Source organism: Octopus bimaculoides, chromosome 22, assembly GCF_046866305.1.
Source record: "Octopus bimaculoides isolate indiv1 chromosome 22, ASM4686630v1, whole genome shotgun sequence".
In the NCBI taxonomy this organism is placed as follows: Eukaryota; Metazoa; Mollusca; class Cephalopoda; order Octopoda; family Octopodidae; genus Octopus; species Octopus bimaculoides.
In genome coordinates this window covers 24,812,403-24,833,434 of record NC_142949.1, presented here as the reverse complement: position 1 = coordinate 24,833,434, position 21,032 = coordinate 24,812,403, and the positions used below count along the sequence as shown (strand labels likewise).

Here is a 21,032-nt window from a genome sequence, read left to right as displayed (position 1 = left end):
ATACATATATATATATTTGTATATATATTTTACATATATATATATATGATATATATTATACATATATATATATATGTATATATATACATATATATATATATGTATATATATATACTTATATATATATATGTATATATATACATATATATATATATGTATATATATACATATTATATATATATGTATATATATACATATATATATATATGTATATATATACATTATATATATATGTATATATAATACATATATATATATATGTATATATATTACATATATATATTATATGTATATATATAATATATATATATATATATATGTATATATATTCATATATATATTATATGTATATATATACATATATATATGTATACATACAATATATACTCACATAGTGCTTCCGCTTCCAGAAGTCAGTTTTCCTAAAATGAGTGTAACTTTACATACATACATGCATATGTATATATATATTTCGTTTTGGGATTTGCAAAGAGAGTCAAAACTATTGAAAAGGTTGCAAGATGCAATGAAAATTTTAGAAAAATAAAGAACGAAATGCGTGGAAATTTTACCGGTGAGTGTTTTAAATTATAAGAACACTAAAGGAGAATGACTTTCCCCAGACACAACAGTATATACATGGTCCTTCCACAATGTAACCTCGTGGATATCGGCGGCGATTTTTTCTTCCTCCGTTTTCCATTCTTTGGACTTTCTTGTTTCCGACAAAGAGCTCCGCTCGAAACGTCATACTCTCTTTCCTTTCCCGAGCGTCCAGTAACACAATCTGTATCACGTCCTCACATTGTTTTTTTGTCTTTTTCCTTTTTTGAACTTATATATATATATATATATACATAGATAGATAGATAGATCGGAGAGAGAGAAAGAAATATCAGAATTTGTGAACAACTTACATCATTGTTACCAAATGAAGGATCATAATTTCCAAAGCCACTTTTTTGAATTGCCCGCTTCTTCCTTGAGCTTGATCCGTCAGTTTTGATGACAGCATTTTCAAGAATGTTCTTAGTTATGTCTCTCACTGCAACAACAGAAACACTTTGATTTAGGGACAAAATAAACGGAACCAGCCACAGCAGTAGATATAAACTATTAAAAATGAATGAAGGAGGGGTTTAATGAAGGAATGTCTATGTGGAATCCCTGTTGCATCTTACAATGAGTAATGAGATATCTGTCTTATAATAATTCTGGGTAATTATAACACAAAAATTACATTAAGTGTTTAACTCTTTAACATTCAGATTTCTCTGTCAAATGTGATGTTTATTTATTCACATTGTTTTGGATTAAATATATCTCTCTTACTTGTTTCAGTCATTTGACTGTGGCCATGCTGGAGCACTGCCTTTAGTCGACCAAATCGACCCCAGGACTTATTGTTTGTAAGCCTAGTACTTATTCTATCGGTCTCTTTTGCCAAACCGCTAAGTTATGGGGACATAAACACACTACCATTGGTTGTCAAGTGATGTTGGGGGGGGGGGGACAAACACAGACACACACACAAACACACACACACACACACACATGTATACATATATACGACGGGCTTCTTTCAGTTTCCGTGTACCAAATCCACTCACAAGGCTTTGGTTGGCCCGAGGCTATAGTAGAAGACACTTGCCCAAGGTGCCACGCAGTGGGACTGAACCCGGAACCATGTGGTTCATAAGTAAGCTACTTACCACACAGCCACTCCTATGCCTATGGGTATGTACCTTCAATAATGACCTCAGGCTGAATAGTGTCTTGTAAGTGGAAGTGATAGACATGAGTTGTAAGATGCCTAAAGTGTGTGTGGGTGGGTGTGTATAATGAATCATGGGATGCTGCATTGTGGATGTCAACTATCTTGGCAGATAAACTTATTGAGTCAGTGGCAGATGTGGCTAGATGATGAGTAGAGGAACAGTCAACAAACTATCAATGGTCAAGATCAGCCACTTGAGTCAATGAATTCCAGCTATCATCTGTAGTTATGGTGTGTCCAGATGCAACATTCAGCTCTCAAAAGACTAATATGACTTATTGGTCAAGGCAAGTTAACTGACTGGAGATGGATGATGATGATTGTGTATGTATGTGTGTATGTATATGTTTATATGTGGAGGCACAATGGCCTAGTGGTTAGGGCAGCAGACTCGCGGTTATAGGATTGCGGTTTCGATTCCCAGACCAGGCGTTGTGAGTGTTTATTGAGCGAAAACACCTAAAGTTCCACGAGGCTCCGGCAGGGGATGGTGGCGAACCCTGCTGTACTCTTTCACCACAACTTTCTTTCACTGTTACTTCCTGTTTCTGTTGTGCCTGTAATTCAAAGGGTCAGCCTTGTCACACTGTGTCATGCTGAATATCCCCGAGAACTCCGTTAAGGGTACACGTGTCTGTGGAGTGCTCAACCACTTGCACGTTAATTTCATGAGCAGGCTGTTCCATTGACGGATCAACTGGAACCCTCGACGTCGTAAGCGACGGACTGCCAACAAACATGTATGTGCATATGTATATGTTTGTATGTATGTGTGAGCATATATGTGTCTGTGTGTGTAGATATGTATGTTTATATGTGTGTATGTGTACATGAGTATTTGTGTGTTTCTGTATTCCCCGTGTCTGATGTTTACACTCTGCCTGAAAACAAGGTCTTTATCCCTAGAAAAGGAGCCTTGGATACAATCTGCCACAAGCACATGTCCAGTGAATGAACCTGTGTTTACATCGTCTGAAAAGCCAGAATAAACATTCCAGCGCTTGGAAACAGGTGAGGGATACTGACAGGAAGTGGACTTTAAATTGATGATGATAATTATATTAACATAGCTAACACCATTGGGATACAAATATTATCATTAACGTCTGCTTTCCATGGGTTGGACAGTTTGACAGGAGCCAACTAGTTTGAAGACTGCCCCAGGCTACTGTGTCTGTTTTGGCATGTTTTTTACAGCTGGATGCCCTTCCTAATACCAACCACCTTGCAGATTGGACTGAATGCTTTTTATGAGGCACCAGCACTGGTGAAGTCAGTTTAAGCATGGTTTTTACAGCTGGATGCCCTTCCAAATGCTAACCACTCATCAGTGTGGACTGGATGCTTTTTACGTGGCTCTAGTACCAGCAGGGTCACCTAGTAACTTGCAAGACAAGGAATTTTGAGAGGAGGGAGGGCATTGAAGGAGGTGATCTTGTGTCAGATACTGAAAGGTTAGAGTGTTAGACATTATTTGATATGAATAGAATAAGATAATGAACAACATTATAATTATAAACACAAAAATTATCAAACTGTTCTAAGTGAAGTTATTAACCCTTTAGCATTCAGAATTACACTGTCAAATGTAAAACTTATTTATTCATATTGTTTTGAATTAATCATGTATTATCTTCTAGCTTTGAAATTTCAATGATATGACTGTTTATTTTTAGAATGACATTGTAGGGTAGGTGCAAGAGGCTGGATCAGGCAAGTTTAAATGATAGAAGGTTTAAGGTGTACTTACATTTTTTGCGTAGGGGGCAGCCGATTGCATCTCCAAATGGTTTACAGTCCACTGTTGCATCAACACAAGTACAATAAGTCGGAACATCAAAATCCAGTTTCTTGCTGTAGCCATTATAATAAGAATCACCTGTGACTCTGCAAAAACAAAGGTAAGCTTATCAACTTTATCTCTACAACAACATAATAGGCCAGTTGCTTAGCATAGTAAGAGAGATATAAATGTGTAAATTGTTGTTGGCACTCTGTCGCTTACGACGTCGAGGGTTCCAGTTGATCCGATCAACGGAACAACCTGCTCGTGAAATTAACGTGCAAGTGGCAGAGCACTCCACAGACACGTGTACCCTTAACGTAGTTCTCGGGGATATTCAGCGTGACACAGTGTGACAAGGTTGGCCCTTTGAATTACAGGCACAACAGAAACAGGAAGTAAGAGTGAGAGAAAGTTGTGGTGAAAGAGTTCAGCAGGGTTCGCCCCATCCCCTGCCAGAGCCTCGTGGAGCTTTAGGTGTTTTCGTTCAATAAACACTCACAACGCCTGGTCTGGGAATCGACACCGCAATCCTATGACCGTGAGTCCACTGCCCTAACCACTGGGCCATTGCACCTCCTAAATGTGTAAATATTACACAGCATACATACAGGGTGCAGTGGATAAACTGTCGTTTAAATTACGCAAAAATGAAAATAATACTGACATCTCATCTTCACAGATATATTTGCCAAAATTACATAAAAATATCTTGAAATACTAAAGAGTAAATTTATTCAATAAAATCGCCATTGGCTTTAACCACGGCCTCCAGACGACTTCGGAATCTCCAGCAACTCTTCTGTGTGGTCTCCTTGTTTAAGTTGATGAATGCTGCCATAATCCTTGCCTTCAGTTCATCTTTGGTGTTACAAGAAGTTTTGTTGGTCTCTTGCTCAACTGTGCCCCACATATAGTAACCAAGGGTTTTGCAGTGTGGGGAGTTAGGTGGCCAGATGTTATGGGTAATGTGGTTGCAGAAATTGTCTGACAGCCATGACTGAGTTCTGGTTGTGTGGCATGATGCAGAGTCCTGTTGCCAGACACAGGGTGTTCCAGTAGCCACTCACTTGACACAAGGCAGCACTACCTCCTCCAGGCACTTGATGTAGGTCTCCGTGTTGAGTGTGAGGCTGTGTGGGAATGGAGGCATAACGTCACCATCACTAGTAATCACTCAAAACACCATGATGTTGTCTGGATCTTTGATTTTTATCACTCTGAGTACATGTTTTGGGGATACAACAAGTCAACGGTTCTGTGTGTTCACCATCTGATCCTGGCAGAAATTTTTCTTGTCTGAGAAAAACTAAAGCATGTTTGATTGGAGGGAATGCTTGAGTTTGTTCAAAAGCTTTGTAGCACAGTCTTTCTTCTTGTCCTTGATGGCTTGGGATAAAAATTGGTCCTTTCTCATCTTGTATGAGGAATACTGAATGTCTTCATGCACTACCTGCCTGATAAGGAACACAAACACTCCCATGTCCCTGGCGATGGACCTGATTGACTTGGAGGGATTGTTTTCAATCATGGCCTGGATTTCACCAACAAATAATAATAATAACAATAATAATAATAATAAAACATTATTCAGACTAATATATAACAAAATCACCAGGACTAACAAGTATATATAACATACGGAAAATAGCACTACTAACCACTGCACACATCCTATATAAAACACTTTCAATACAGTAAAAATAAGAGTATCACAACAAACCACAGCACATAACCAAGGCACACAGAGCTGCGCTCAGTAGTACAGTGAAAGTATGTGATAAAAATAAGACTAATTATAACAGCCATGTGTTGAGAAGAATTCTTTGGGTTTGAATAAATAATTCACCTCTGGAAATATGGATGTTTTGTTCATCATCCTTAAACAAACTTCATTCAGGGATCTTTTGAGGAGGATGGGCTGCTCAACCTGAAAAAATTCTAACTGAGCCCCACCTGCGAGGTCATGTGCTGCTTATCTTGATATGCAATCACTATGTTGCATACATATGGCTGTGATGCATGTGCCTGGTGTACCCTTATTAAGCAGGTAGTCATGATGGGTATATTGGGCTTCGTATATTTGTACCCCAGTGTCACTGTAATGGCATGCACTGCTCTCTCACTAGATAATAATAGCAACAAAGAAGTAAGAATAATTTTTATATAAGATCTGAAAGCATATCATGTTCCCTGTGTTACTTTCAAAGTTCAGTTGTGTTCAGTCTGTCTGTAGTCATGCGTTAATCTTTTAAGTATCACAGGAGAAGATGCTGGCAGGAAGTGTTTGAGAAAATCTACAAAAACACACCATACAAATGTAACTACACACACACACACACATTATTCTGTGTTTGTTTTGCACCATTTTCATGAAAAAGTTGAATCTATGAAGAACAGGACTTACCTCCATTCTTTACTAAAACCATTTGGAAGCTTTTTAATTGGGAACTGTTTGGTTTTACCAGTTAAATAATTGGGAGATTCCAATGTGTACTTGTCACAAAGACCTGCAGAGAAAATAAAGTTGCAGTTAGATTTTATTGAATTCTTTCTAAGTTAAGCCATCTGCTCCAGCAACAAGGACTCATACACACACACACACACACTGTCTTATGGATATGCACTCTCTCAAACACACATAAACACACACATAGACTCTCTCCAATACACACACATACATTCACTCAGACACATATCAATACGCCTGTACAAACCCAAATCTTTCATCAAAACATTTTTATCTCAACTACAACTTTTAAATGTTTATTTTTTGTAAGAAACCATTTACTTCTTCTCCAAGGAAATTCTCAATGATTAATCACGAAACTCATTTTACATAAACTTGAAAAATTGGTACAACATAGCTTACCTTTACTCTTCTCTAAATCTTTAGCTGTTGCATCAAGATAAAGGTTCATAAAAGCATGGAATCTTGGTTTAATTTTCACAATCATTCCAGTTGGTAGTACAACCTGTGAAGAAGAAATGGGATGCAAATTAGAAAAACTGCAACAAATTGTATATACTTAAAATCTTTACTAACGAAGATGCTCAGACAATAGATTTAAAATGTCTAATTTTAAAGGGTGACTTGATGAGCCTTTAATAGTATATATGGCAACTATTCTTGCAACGTTTAGAATCATCTGATGTAATCATCCCAAAGTTAAAGTAATGGAATCAAAATGTTCCTGGAGGTAAGCCTTTATATGTGTGTATGTGTACATATATATATCTGGCCCATCAGGAATCACTGCTGAGATACTTAAAATATTTGGTGGTGTAGGCTATGCTCTAGTCACCTGTATAGTTAAGCAGGTGGTACACAAAAGAACCATACCCAAATTGCTTAGAGGTATCATAATAATAATAATAATAATAATAATATTAGTTTATATAAAAGACTGATAACTCAGCAGAAATGTAATAGATAGATAGATGAGTTCTTAACTTTTGTATACGATTGTCATAATCCATCAGTCTAATGAATTAGACTGACATTTATTTTATTTTGAACCTGTTGAAGGCATGCAAGATGCTGAAATATTGTTCAAAGCACCAATAAATAAGTTACTTTCGAGTTGCGCTTTTTGTCATTAAGTTGGCCGTGGTCATGGATTACATCAGCTATGTTTACCTTAGTGATGGAATTTGGCAATCGTATACAAAAGTTAAGAACTCACCTCTCTATCTAATAATAATAATAATAATAATAATAATAATAATAATCCTTTCTGCTATAAGTACAAGGCCTGAAATTTGGGGGTAGTGGAGTAATCAATTACATCGACCCCAGTACTCAACTGGTACTTATTTTATTGACCCTGAAAGGCAAAGTCAACCTTGGCAGAATTTTCAACTCAGAATTTAAAGATGAAGGAAATGCCACTGAGCATTTTGTCTTGCATGCTAATAATAATAATGATGATGGTAAACATATGAGTTTTGTATGTGATTAAATGAGCTAAGGCTGTAGGAAACTTACCACATAATAAGAACCAAAGACGTTTGTGTAAATTTTGGTTGCTGGTGTGAGGTCACCATGGAGGTATGTCTTGACTTTGACAGGTAATGTTCTGGCTTTAAATTTAGAATTAGCATACTGGCATTTGTTGAAAACGATGACATCATCTCCTGATCGAACTATGACTGCACAGGTACAAGAAGCACGGCCACATCTTGTAAAGAAAGCTCTGACCTAACAAGACAAAATATAAAAAGGTAATGTTAACAGGTGACTGAGAAAGTCTGTTCAGTAGATATATGTATGTAATTATGCATGTGTATATATGTTTTTATGTGTGTAAATGTATGTGTGTGTGTGTGTATATATATATACATATATATATATAATAATAATAATAATATTAGGGACAAAATCCAAAATTACAGGTAAAAACTCAATTAAAATCAATTTATAAAAAATTAAAATTAAATTGAGCTTTTTGTATATAATATACATGTTATTATAATGGATGAAGGGAGGATTATTGATTGGTTATTATTTTGATATTTTGATATTTTTAATAATTTTTCTATCTTTATAAAATAAGTATTTCATATTAATTCATTTGGTACTTATTGTTGGTTGAGATATATATATCTAATTATTGTTCTACTTACGATCTGACAATTAGCTATATTTTTGAATAGAATTTATTTTCGATAATTTCAATTGATTTTAATCGATTTAAATTTCCTTTCTATTTGAAAATTAGTTATGAAACACGTGTAATCATTTTATTATATTTATCTTATGATATTTACTTTGCTTTATATTATACTCATTTATTGTGCTTTTAATTGTTAATTTTTCTATATGTGATAGTGGATTTTCATCGGTGAGTTCTTGAAACTTGGTTATTTTCCCTAAAACTATATATTTTATATATATATATATATATATATATATATATATATATATATATATATATATATATATATATATATATATATATATATATATATATATATATATATGCCATGTTGGCTCTATGAAATCTCACACACCTGTCACATTCCTCTTGCCCTTCTTTGTGCCTCACCTAACTTTCTGTTATGAAGAACTTATACACTCCTTCCAACCTCCTCACCATACACTCCTTTCTCCCCGCCTCAGACTTTTAAATAATTTTTCTGCTCTCACAGAACTCATAATTTAAGAATTTTTTATCAATGTTGTTGTGTAATTTATTTTTCTTCAATTTTCTCTCACTTCTCTTTCTGAACTTGCATCTTTTCTCACATTTTCATTTCATTTGCTTGCACATTTCTATTACACCCTCCACATTCCTCTTGCCAGATTCTGAAGCCATTTTGAGGCCATGGCAGAAACTGAGGGCAGCTAGTTTCAGTAAAATGTTAACTCTCAGCAATAATCTAGTTGATATTTTTTGATATTTTAAAAATGCTTTTACTTTTGAAAGGGATACTGTTTTCGTTTCCTTTAATGAAAACTGCCAAATTTAGCCCAAATACCCCCTGTGTGTGCATGTTTATTCTTTATCTCTGAAATGAAGATGTTTCTGGGACAAAAAGGAATCAATTAAGATGCTGGAGTATAAAAATTAAATAATAAAGAAACCAACCTCAAATGGCAACGTGTCATGTTGGTAGACAATAAATTCACCTGTCATGTAGCTGCTGTAATACCTGTAAGTATGAGAGAATAAATGTAGAAAAGTAATTTTATGTAAGAGCAGCAGAATAGTGAAAATCCAAACAATAACATATCTATTGATTCTTAGCACATTCTGGAATATTTGAATGTGAATAGCTGATCTCTGTTGTTTCTTTTATGTCATCAGAGAATATCTCCACTTTAGCAGTCAATGAGTGTTCATAACATGAAATTCACTGGTGTAAAGACATTAGAAGTGAGCTGGATCAACAGTTTCAATTGCTTGTGTTGCTGATAAAAAAGAATATATCTATAAAATGCTTACTTCTGGTTGAAAGATTTTACATGGGGATCTCCTGTGATTTTACATATTCCTTTGATAAACTTCTTTGAGTCCTTATTTGTTATTGATACCTGTTGGAATAAAAGAAAATGGTGCAATTTACTTCTTAATTGTGAACTGAGTTTTGGTTCAGTCTTATAAAAGAAAGTCACAAAAGTTAACATAATTTTGAAACAAACCTATTTTAGCTTTAGGCATTGCTTTTTGCAATCATGTGGATCCTTGCTTGGTTCCATTACTAAATGGCACTTTAGGAAAGTGCATTCTACCAAAGCCTCTGCTTAATCAATGCCTAGTGAGTGGGTTATGTTAGTAGGGAAGTAAGTGTGTTATTTCTTTACTTCTTTACTACCCACAAAGGGTTAAACACAGAAGGGACAAACGGATTAAGTCGATTATATCGACCCCAGTGCGTAACTGGTACTTATTTAATCGACCCTGAAAGGATGAAAGGCAAAGTCGACCTTGGCGGAATTTGAACTCAGAACGTAGCGGTAGACGAAATACTGCTAAACATTTCACCCGGCGTGCTAACGTTTCTGCCAGCTCGCCTAGGGAAGTGTGTGTAGAGTCATGTATATAAGTAGGGTTATGAGTTCATAGGATGATGTTGAAGCTGCTGAGAATAGGGACCTCCAGTTGCAAAGCCTCAGCATCAAATGTTTCCTCAAAGATAATGATTCCCAGCAAAATAAATTTTGTTTTGGCTAAAGGAACACCAATGGTTAAAGCAGCAAAGGAGGGACAGCCCCATATAAACAGAATGATAAATACACATAAGGGCAGCAAGGTGTGCATTGGGGACAAGGTGAGCTATGTGGTTATAGAAGGTGTGGTTATGATGGCATTGATGATGAAGGTGGTAATGATGGTGAAAGAGAAGACAGTAAAAGGTAGGTTGTGGTGGTGGTGGTGATGGGAAAACACCATGAGGGTTAGTGAGGGAAACTGAATGGGATGGATGGTGAAGGAGGAGATGGGAGACATTTATGATAAAGGTAGTGGTGGTGGTGATGGCGGGTGAAAATGGTGGTGGTGGTGGTGGTGTTGTTAAAGAAAGCTAGGAAAATTAATATTCCCTTTTGAGTTGTAAGGTGTATAATGGATGTAGAAAATAAGCTGTTTATTGGGACAGCACAGGATGGACACACACACACACACACATATATATGTTTAGTGGGTCGATCCACTACTCAGGAAGAGACTATTCTAGAGTGCATTACTGCCTTATCTTCGAAACGCCTAGTTAGAATAGAGGCAGCTGATGAAGGAATAATTCCAAGTGGCTATCTGTTTTCCTATGTGTCCGTTCCGTTGTCTATAGTTCATTTTTCTAACATCCTGTACCCTGATATGCATCTATATACACATGTAGATGTATGTACATATATGTGTGTATACATGCATATATATTCTTTGTATCATCATCATCGTTTAACGTCCGCTTTCCATGCTAGCATGGGTTGGACAATTTGACTGAGGACTGGTGAAACCGGATGGCAACACCAGGCTCCAATCTAATTTGGCAGAGTTTCTACAGCTGGATGCCCTTCCTAACGCCAACCACTCAGAGAGTGTAGTGGGTGCTTTTACGTGTCACCCGCACGAAAACGGCCACGCTCGAAATGGTGTCTTTTATGTGCCACCCACACAAGCCAGTCCAGGGGCACTGGCAACGATCTCACTCGAAAATCCTACGGGAGCCAGTCAGGCGGTACTGGCAACGGCCACGCTCAAAGTGGTGCATCTCATGTGCCACCCGCACAAGAGCCAGTCCAGGGGCACTGGCAACGATCTTACTTGGCTTGCCGGGTCTTCTCACGCACAGCACATTTCCAAAGGTCTCGGTCAGTAGTCATCGCCTCGGTGAGGCCCAATGTACGAAGGTCTTGCCTCACCACCTCAGCCCAGGTCTTCCTGGGCCTACCTCTTCCACGGGTTCCCTCAACTGTTAGGGTGTGGCACTTTTTCACGCAGCTATCCTCATCCATTCTCACCACATGTCCATACCAGCGCAATCGTCTCTCTTGCACACCACAACTGATGCTTCTAATGTTCAGCTTTTCTCTCAAGATATATATATATATATATATATATATATATATATATATATATATATATATATATATATATATATATATATATATATGTGTGTGTGTGTGTGTGTGTGAACATATAGGCATAAAGACATACATATATGCCTTCATACATATATAGACATAGAATTTATTTCCTTTAGTTGCTCCATTGTTATCATCATCTTTATAGTCTACAACATTGCTTTCCAGTTTCAACAACACTAAAACTCTTACAGAGAAAGAGAAGAGAGTGGGTGATATAAACAAAACAAAACATGTAGTACTTACTTTTTTCGTTACACTTTTCACTTCATATTTAGTGTCACCTACTATATGTTCCTCTACAATCTTGATTTCTTGGTTGACATTTTTCGTATAAACACTATCAACAAGAGCTTGTAATGTAATGGAACTGAATCCAGTAGACATCTTGGTACCACAGATTGGCTGACCTCCAATATTGTTTCCTCTGTATAGTACAACCAGTGGAACAACTACAGAAGTTCTTGGACATTTCCTTTTAGAAAATGAACCTGTTATACTTGCTTTGAATGATATCTGGCATGCTTTACCATACTTCAAGATACAGATGTAATTTGGTTCAACTCCGATGCTAACTGATAGAGAAACTGGATTTTCTCCTTCAATTAATTTAATATCTGTCGTATTATCAATCTGAAAAAAAAATTGTTTTTCATTAAATATAAACAGAAAAATATTTATTTATTTATACAAGTATGAAATTATTTCAGATAATTCAAATTAGATATTTTGTTTGAATTACTACATGTTGTTGTTAACATATTCCAGTTTGCTTATCACATAAGTTTTGTATGTATATATACAGAAGGAAGGTTCCACATACCTTCACAGAAATATTGTCTAAGCAAAGCCAGTAACACTTATTTATATTTGCTGTAATCAGTCAGTTTCATTAGGTAAAAATCAGTGCAATAAAAGTACCTTACTTACAAAACCATGGTTAGTGACAAGAAGAACATCCAAGTATCAAAAACTATATAAGTCTCATACAACTCATGCCAGCACAGAAAAATTGGATATAAAAGCTGATGATGATACTTTTTGTAAACATTTTAAAGAGCATGTTATGTCTCAAGCTACTGCCATCTACCACCTTCGGATGATATCTACTCAACCGCTACACGACTACTACTCAACAATTAGTCCACTGGCAGTCCACCATTAGTCGACTGTCAATCTACACCTACCACGGTCAGACTACCTCTATTTATATGTCTTAGTCGAGCCTACTTCTTTGCTTGGGGGCGTCAACACAACAGAGTAAATTTTAATTAGAAGGTAAGAAAAATTTGAAATTATTTCAGATAATTCAAATTAAATATTTTGCTTCAATTACTATATGTTGTTGTTAACACATTCCAGTCTGCTTACCACATAAGTTTTCACACTCATGCCTTCTTTATGGCAAGCATTGCATTATTAGAAGAATAAGTTCAGCGCAACAACCATAAATTTGAATATTTGGAGAACATTTGAGTTCTCTTTCCTTGGTGTTTGATAATTAAATATCTGCAGTTAATTTATGATTTCCAATCACACTTTCCTTTGTTTTAGCCATTGGACTGTGGCAATGCTGGAGCATTTTGGTGTTTGAAATGCAAATTAGTTACAAAACACTGTTTTAAGTTCTTCCTTCAGGTTAATGCTGAGTGGGAGCGTTTATGACAATTTAGATATTGTTGGAAGCTGTGGTTTTCACAATGATTCCACGAACACCCTATTTCTAGATATTTACTCAACTATGATGTATGAGCAGAGCATTTTCATCAGCTTTGTAGATTAACCCTTTAGCATTTGTATCCAGCCCAAATATTCTGTATTTTCTTTTGTTCAAACTGGCCAGGTCCAGCCTCTTACACCAACCCTACTTTGTCATTTTAAAAATTAACAATCATAATTGAAATTTCAAAATTATGAGAGAATCCACAATTAATTCAAAGCAATGTGAATGAATAAGCAATACATTTGACAGAACAATCTGAATGATAAAGGATTAAGGCAAACAGAGTAGTGAGCATTATTTAGAGTTACAAAATATAATGGCTATAGTTTTATAGTACAGTCCTCTCATCCTGAGACCATTCTAAGCAGTAATATAGTATTTTAATGCTACAACTTTTAAAGTGCTCCATAAACAGTATACCATAGCATACTGATGTGCAGCTGGATAAAATTATCATCATTCTCATCAGTTCATGTTTTCTTTCTATTCTGGCATGGGTTGGATGGTTTGATAAGATCTAACAAATTGGCAGACCATGTCATGTTTCAATACTTGCTTTCTCATGGTTTCTGTGGTTAGATAGATGCCGTTCTTAATGCCAACAACTTTACACAGCTTTTTGGTGGGTACCAACACTATTTATCGACTAAAGTAAGTACTTAAACATTTTCTGTTGTTTAAATTATTTATAAGCTAAAATATATAAACAAATTTTTTGAGAATCCTTGAAGCTCTCTCAGATTCTGGACAAACATCCTATCAGTGCTATTGCATCATTTCACTTAACAATCCCAATCCTAGACTGGGAACTTATGAATTGATCCTCATGGGATGAAATACAAAAATCAACCTTGGTAGGATTTGAACTCAGAACATAAAAAAACAGGAACAAATAACACAAGGCATTTGATCTGATGCTCTAATGATTTTACCAAATTGTCACCAAGAGAGAAATTATCATTTTGGTCTCAATAAATGAAATACTATTGAAGTACATGCTTTGTTCCTCTTCCTTCTCTTTCTGTAAAGTGTGCTGCAAATGTAACAGTATATGAACCATTGATTCATTATGATAATTAATGTAAGACCATACATCTTTTAGGTGCTCTTTTAGGTTATCATGAACTGAATTAATCAGGTATGATATGAGCTGAGACCAGCGGGGAACAATGAAAAAAATCTAAGATGCATTGGGCTTGGGCCCCTAACATCATTACTCCTTCATATTTTATAAAGGGTGAATATTAGTTGATTAAATCAGCACCACTATTATATTTTACTGACCCCAGAAGAACAAAAGTCAAATTTAATGTTAACAGGATTTGTCTCCAGGACATAAAGAGCCATAACTAAATTGTGCAGAGAATTTTGTCCACTAGTCCTCCAATATTCTACTGATTCTTCTAGTTCACTACAGTTTTTGATGAGGAAAACACCCAACAAAAATATATTTATCAGTCTTAGATTTTACTTACCTTAGTTTCAGAAATAATTACATTACTTCGTTGAGATATTGGTTCACCACAACGGATTGAAGATTTAGCCTTGATGGCACAGGAAACCTATGAAGCAGAGGTGACCAAAATGAAAATTCTTTAGAAACTGTTTTATATAAACATGGAAAAATTAAGAAAATGTTTGAGGCAGAGTTTTCTAGTCAGAGCTCTTCTCAACTCCAACCTTAACTATTTTCAGATAAGGGATTATTTTTAGTTCATAGGTCTTTGAAAATAGAGCAACTGTTCATAATGTCAGTTTTCAAATCTGAGTCAACACATGCACGCACATACACACACACGCATATGCATCTACACAGTTTCTATTCTCCAGATTCACAAACAGAACATTTATTAGCTTGGGGATATAGTAGAAAATACTTGCCTAAGGTTGTGTGTATGCATGTATGTATATTTATAATGTATGAAATGTGTTATGTGCCACTTTCTTTCATTTGTTCATTACTCACTTGTATATATATATATATATATAGGTTAAGTAGTTTGCTTTCTATCCATATAGTTTGGAATTCTTCCGGGTATTATCATCCCATAAGGTATCATGTTCTAGACAGAACAGTCGGGAACAAGATAATAAAATAGAAAACATCTACAGCCAAATTTGACCATATTGAGACTGTTGGATCAAAAAAAATATTGGTGGAACTTAGAAATTAAAGCAGCCGCCAAGTTAAAATACGACCAGCCAGAGATTGTAGTGTAGGACCATGAAGAAAATATATGTTATGTAGTGGAAATCAACTGCCCTCTGGACACCAAAGTGGGTTTAGAAAAATACAAGAGAAAGGGGACATCTATGGACCATTCATACAGAGCTTCATACCTTGGGGCAACAGGATACATACCAACCTGTTGGGAGCAAAGTATGGTTGAACTTGGGATCTTGGGGAGAGAATGCAAATATTTAATTCATAAACTACAAATAATCATGATATCTAAGACAATAAAAATGTGCAAGACCTTCTTCAGATTTCAAGGCTGATGAACAAGACAAGACAGTTTCCTTCTCAACCTTACTGCCAAATAGGGGGCCAGTCAAAATTTATTCCAAACTAAAACAAGAGAACATACGTACATACATACAAGCAAACAAACAAAAATACCCTGTTGTTGATGTTGAAATTCCAATGAAGGAGCCTTGATTCTAGATTAGAAATTGACTCATTCTCTATTGGCAAGAAATCTTGAAATAAAACTGAACAATGACATCCTTACATACACACATATCCATTCAATTTGAGTGTAAAGCAATGTAGTGTGCTTTAGAAAGCTTGTCTACAGTTATTGATTAACAAATGCATTCTATACTGAGATTGTTCATATCACTGAATATAAATCTGGACATTTGTGAATATCTGTAGAGTATGTATAAAGATATGAGCTGATACATGAATGAAGTAGGGTTATTGGACTAATGACAATGGCATAATGTGTTATTTTATATTCTTTTATTCTTTGACATGCTTCAGTCATTTGACCTCAGGCATGCTGGAACACTGCCTTAAAAGGTTTTAGTTGAAGAAATTAACCCCAGGACTTATTCTTTTGGTTTCTTTTATTGAACAGTTAAGTTACGGGAAACAACATTGGTTGTCAAGTAATGGAGCGGGGACAAACACAAAGACACACACAAATATATATATATATATATATATATATATATATATATATATAATACATATATATATATATATATAATACTACTAAAACTCTCTGATTGTTTGCTTGCTTGTCTGTCATTACATACAGCCAAACTGGTGCGTAATGGAAAATACTATGAATTAAGATAACCCTGAAATGTGAATACAAACAGAATGAAACAAGTTTCGTGTAAATTGAACCATGGATTCCTGAGATGGTGGGGGTATTCATAAATGCTCAAAACTGTTCATAATGGGAAAATACTCTGAAAGGGAAGAAACTCTAACCTTTCAATTAGAGACATTATGATCAATGTCGGTAAATTTGATAAGTACATCTGCATGCAAAAAAAGCCTTGAATTCTTTTTTTTTTTTTTTTTTGCATGAAATCAAGTACTCTGATCTCCTAATGTGCTGCAAACTCTTTATTTTATTTTTGTTCTGGTATGGGAGGTGGAGAATTGCCCCCCCCCCCCCTCCACCTCCCCATACTAGAATCATTGGGTATTTTTTATTTTTTTATTATTGTTGAATGAATTATGGTGATCTCCTAATATGCCACAAAACACTTTTTTGGGTCCAGAAAATGGGGTGGGGTGGGGGAGGGTGTAATGCTTGGAAATTTCACCCCCACACCCAACATTTTACAGAAATACATTTTCTCGAGTGTGGATTACATGATTCATTATTAAATAGATATTTACTAGTTGGTACTATATCGTACTAATGCATGTGAAATAACCTGGAAAAGAAAAAAAAAAACCTGAAACAAAACTCCCTTGGTGGGAAACTCCAAGGTACCCTCTACCCCTTTCCTTTCCTGAAAAAAGTTGCTTGCAACAGGTTTGGAGGTCAGATGCATTGACTGCACTCAAAAAAACTTGTGGAAAAAAATTATTTCACACTGAGGTATGAACAGGCACTTTATGAAATATTTACTGAAACAACTGTAATATTATGCAATAAAGCATTTTACTCAATCCATTTTCCCTTATTCATATTTACAAATGTGTGTGTGTGTGTGTCGCAAAATGAGGAAATCTGACTAATGGAGATTTTTTAAACTTACCCCGTTTTTAAAAGCATCTTCGGTGTCTGTGATTTCACTTGACTGGAAAAGCGCAGTCTTTGCACCAGATGAAACATCTTTTTCGACAGTCTTAGAACCAATGGACCAAATACCTTTGTAACTTATCACCTCACCACTAGGTAAGGGTTGGAGCTGAGTGAATATGCACGTGTATGTAATAGCGTTTTGGTCACTATTAATTGCGTATGACACGCTAGGAGCTCCAGGTTTAGTTAAGTTACCTACAATAACAAAAACACATAAAATAGAATAAAATAAAAGAAATGAGATCGATTAATAATAACTTTTTGATATTTGAGGGGAGGGGCTTAGTTAATTAAATTAATTGATACAGTATTTTATTGACCTGGAAAAAAAAAATGAAAGGAAATGTTGACCTTGGTTGGATTTGAACTCAGAACATAGAGAACCAAAACAAATACTGCAAGGTATTTTATTCTGATGCTGGGTTTAACATTAAAACAGTGGTTCCCAAATGGTGTTGTGGAAGAAGATAGCAGGTGAAGTGGGATGATTGAAAGACAATCAAAGATGTAGAAACAGTTTCAAAAAATTCATATACCAAAAACAAATATTTCAAAATTAAAAATATTATTGGGTTCTTTTGGGATATACAACCAGAAACAATATCCATGTGTCTCCTCAAAAGTATTACCCATTCTTTTACAGTTCTCCACAACATATTGCTGTGAACAAGGATTTTCAGTTCTGATAAATATCGGCGATCTTTACTAAAGATTGGCCTTTTCTGTAAAAAGCGTTGGAGAGAAACAAGGAAAGGATGTCATAAAAGCGAAAGACATACAGAGAGCGCAATTTATTTTGAAGGGTTTACGGTTAGGGTTAGGGTTTGGGTTAGGGAATTCCGTCCGTAACCGTAACCCTAACCACTAAGCCTAACCCTAACACCGTAGTGAAGATCCTGCGGGTGTTACGGAAAAGGCCGATCTTGGGTAAAGATGGCCGAAGACACTTTTTACGGAAAAGGCCAATATTTAGGACTCGTACCATAAGATCGCCCAAATATCAAAAACCAAAAAGGGGAAAGGCTTCTTTGCGTTGATGAGGAGATGAGAGTTTATTTATCTCAAATTAGGCTTAATATAAAGAAGATTACTCGTGAAAACAAGCTCATACTTTCATTAAATCTGTGTACTTTAATCATATTTTAAGTTATTTGTGTTATATATTATATTTAACTCACTATTAGACATTTAAAAAAATTTTTATGTGTACTTTTTATCACATAAAATTTGGTGAGGCACGAGCAAATTACCACTCCAAATATGTGGCCCAGAGAAAAATAGTTTGGGAAACACTGCGTTAAAAAAAGACGTTACTTCTGTCAAATTATTAATGATTGAATAAGTGAATGCAAATGCGTGTGTGTGTGTGTGTGTGTGTGTGTGCATATGCTCTCACTCTGCTTGTCTGTCTGTCTGTTTCTCTCTTTCAGGGACAACTGCTTATTTAGTTTTCATTTACTGTTTATCGTTTGTCTCAATTACTGGACTGTGGCCATACTGGGGCACTGCATTGAAGGGTTTAATCAAACAAATAAACCTCAGTACTTCTTTTTATATGCCTGGTACTTATTCTATTGATCTCTTATGCTGAACCACAAAGTGATGGAAACTTGAAATAATGACTGGGGACAAACCTTGGCAAGCTTTTGTTGTTGTTAATTCTGTCTGTGTCACCTGTGTTGTTAATGATGGCCCTGTAACATCTGTTGGTTCTGTTGGTAGTTCAGTTTCTATTGTGGTTGGTTCTGTTGGCATTACTGTGACAGTTTCATTATCTGCAATTCAAGAAGAATATTTTAATATTTAGAGTTTAATAACAGCAGACTTTGCTTTTGCATTTAACTTACAAACTTATTGGAGGTGTTTTTGTTTTTTTTCTTGTATAGCATATGTTTTGCTCAGAAGGCTATAAAGATGTTTGATAAAATTCAGTGGTAATTCTATGCAGGTTAAATAATTAAAAATACATGCATCTATACATATGTACATACACACACACACACATATATATATGCATGTGTACATTGACTCAAACCATCAGTCACTCTCTCTCTCTATATATATATAATATATATATATAATATACACACACACACCTGAATATCATGTCTATAAAGGTGCAAAACAAAATGGGGAACATAGTATTTGAAAACTGATGGCAGAGTAAAATATGTTTCACTGAAGCTGAAAGTTTTAAATAACTGATGATGGCTCATTAAAATCATTGAACATCCAATTCCCAGTTTGACAGTTTCCTGGTTTGACAGGAGCTGGTAAGGCCAGGATCCATGCTAGGTTCCATAGTCTGTTTTGGCATGGATTCTACAGCTTGATGCCCTTCCTAATGCCAACTACTTTTCAGAGTGCACTGGGTGCTTTTTATATAGCACCGGCATCAGTGTTTTTATGTGGCACCATCACTGATAGGTTCACCAAGTACCTTGCAAGTCAAAAACCTCCAGCTGGTAGTACGGAAGTAGTATTGAGAGGGTGTGTGGATTTGTGCCACTTAAGGGATTCAAGACATAGAAGGGATGCTGTAGACACATGGATAGCCTGGTTGGGAAACAAAGGAGAGTGAGTTGGAGAGTAAGATAAAGGGAGCAATAGGGAGACAGAGATGATAGTGAAAAGGTGTTAGGACATAGCCACAAGGGACATTGAGTCTGGTGAGAATAGGTGAGGCAATATGGAAGTTTGGGATCGATGAGAAGATTGGATAAGGTGACTGTTGCAGATGATGGAGAGAAATATAGGAGAGGTTTGGAAGCAGGTGTTGCAGTAGATATGTGAGGGCATTGAGGATGATAACGGGTAAGCAAGGAGTTGAGGGGGAGCTGTACAGGAGGAAAGGAAAGGTGCAGAAAGGAAGTGAATGGTGGAGACAGTAGGCTAGGGGAAGAAAGGTAATTGGTGGGGAGGAAGGTAACTGAGAAAGTCTAGGGATGTAGCATGTACCCTTCTCTGCTTTTAGGGGATACTGAAAGTGATGATTATTAGGGAATGAAATGTGAGTGGGGGGGGGAATATGATTGACAAGGTAGACAGGATGGAAGTAAGCATTAAGAAGATGGTTTTAGGATATCAGTTCTGCCGTGGTGGGTAAGTTGAGTATAACAAAGCACCAGACATCTTGGTTACTCTGAGGTTGGAGGTCGGGGTGAGAAAAGTAACTGGGATTGGGGAGTTGGAAAGTAACTGAGAAAGTCAAAGGATGCAGTATGTGTGTCTTCTGCTTTCAGGGGATACAGGAAGTGATGAGTATTAGAGAATGAAATGTGGGGTGGGGGTGGGGGAAGATGATTGACATGGCTGAGAGGATGGAAGTAAGCATTAACAAGATGGTTTTAGGATATCAATTTTGCTGTTGTGGGCAGGTCTCTTTGAGA

The 21,032-nt window shown here is 36.0% G+C and overlaps 1 protein-coding gene across 1 annotated transcript in view; it reads right to left on the bottom strand.

The window, feature by feature from the left end:
* Positions 1 to 785: 785 nt before the first annotated feature.
* Positions 786 to 21,032, bottom strand: part of LOC106880038 (uncharacterized) — a 455,047-nt gene continuing 434,800 nt past the window's right edge. The window contains exons 214-224 of the mRNA XM_014929839.3: positions 19,278 to 19,418; positions 17,597 to 17,838; positions 14,845 to 14,931; positions 11,893 to 12,279; positions 9,509 to 9,597; positions 9,152 to 9,215; positions 7,549 to 7,761; positions 6,433 to 6,535; positions 5,968 to 6,070; positions 3,528 to 3,664; positions 786 to 1,045 (exon numbers count right to left, since the gene is read on the bottom strand). Coding sequence (XP_014785325.3) covers positions 801 to 1,045; positions 3,528 to 3,664; positions 5,968 to 6,070; positions 6,433 to 6,535; positions 7,549 to 7,761; positions 9,152 to 9,215; positions 9,509 to 9,597; positions 11,893 to 12,279; positions 14,845 to 14,931; positions 17,597 to 17,838; positions 19,278 to 19,418 — 1,811 coding nt within the window. The 3' untranslated portion in view covers positions 786 to 800. The remainder of the gene's footprint in view (positions 1,046 to 3,527; positions 3,665 to 5,967; positions 6,071 to 6,432; positions 6,536 to 7,548; positions 7,762 to 9,151; positions 9,216 to 9,508; positions 9,598 to 11,892; positions 12,280 to 14,844; positions 14,932 to 17,596; positions 17,839 to 19,277; positions 19,419 to 21,032) is intronic.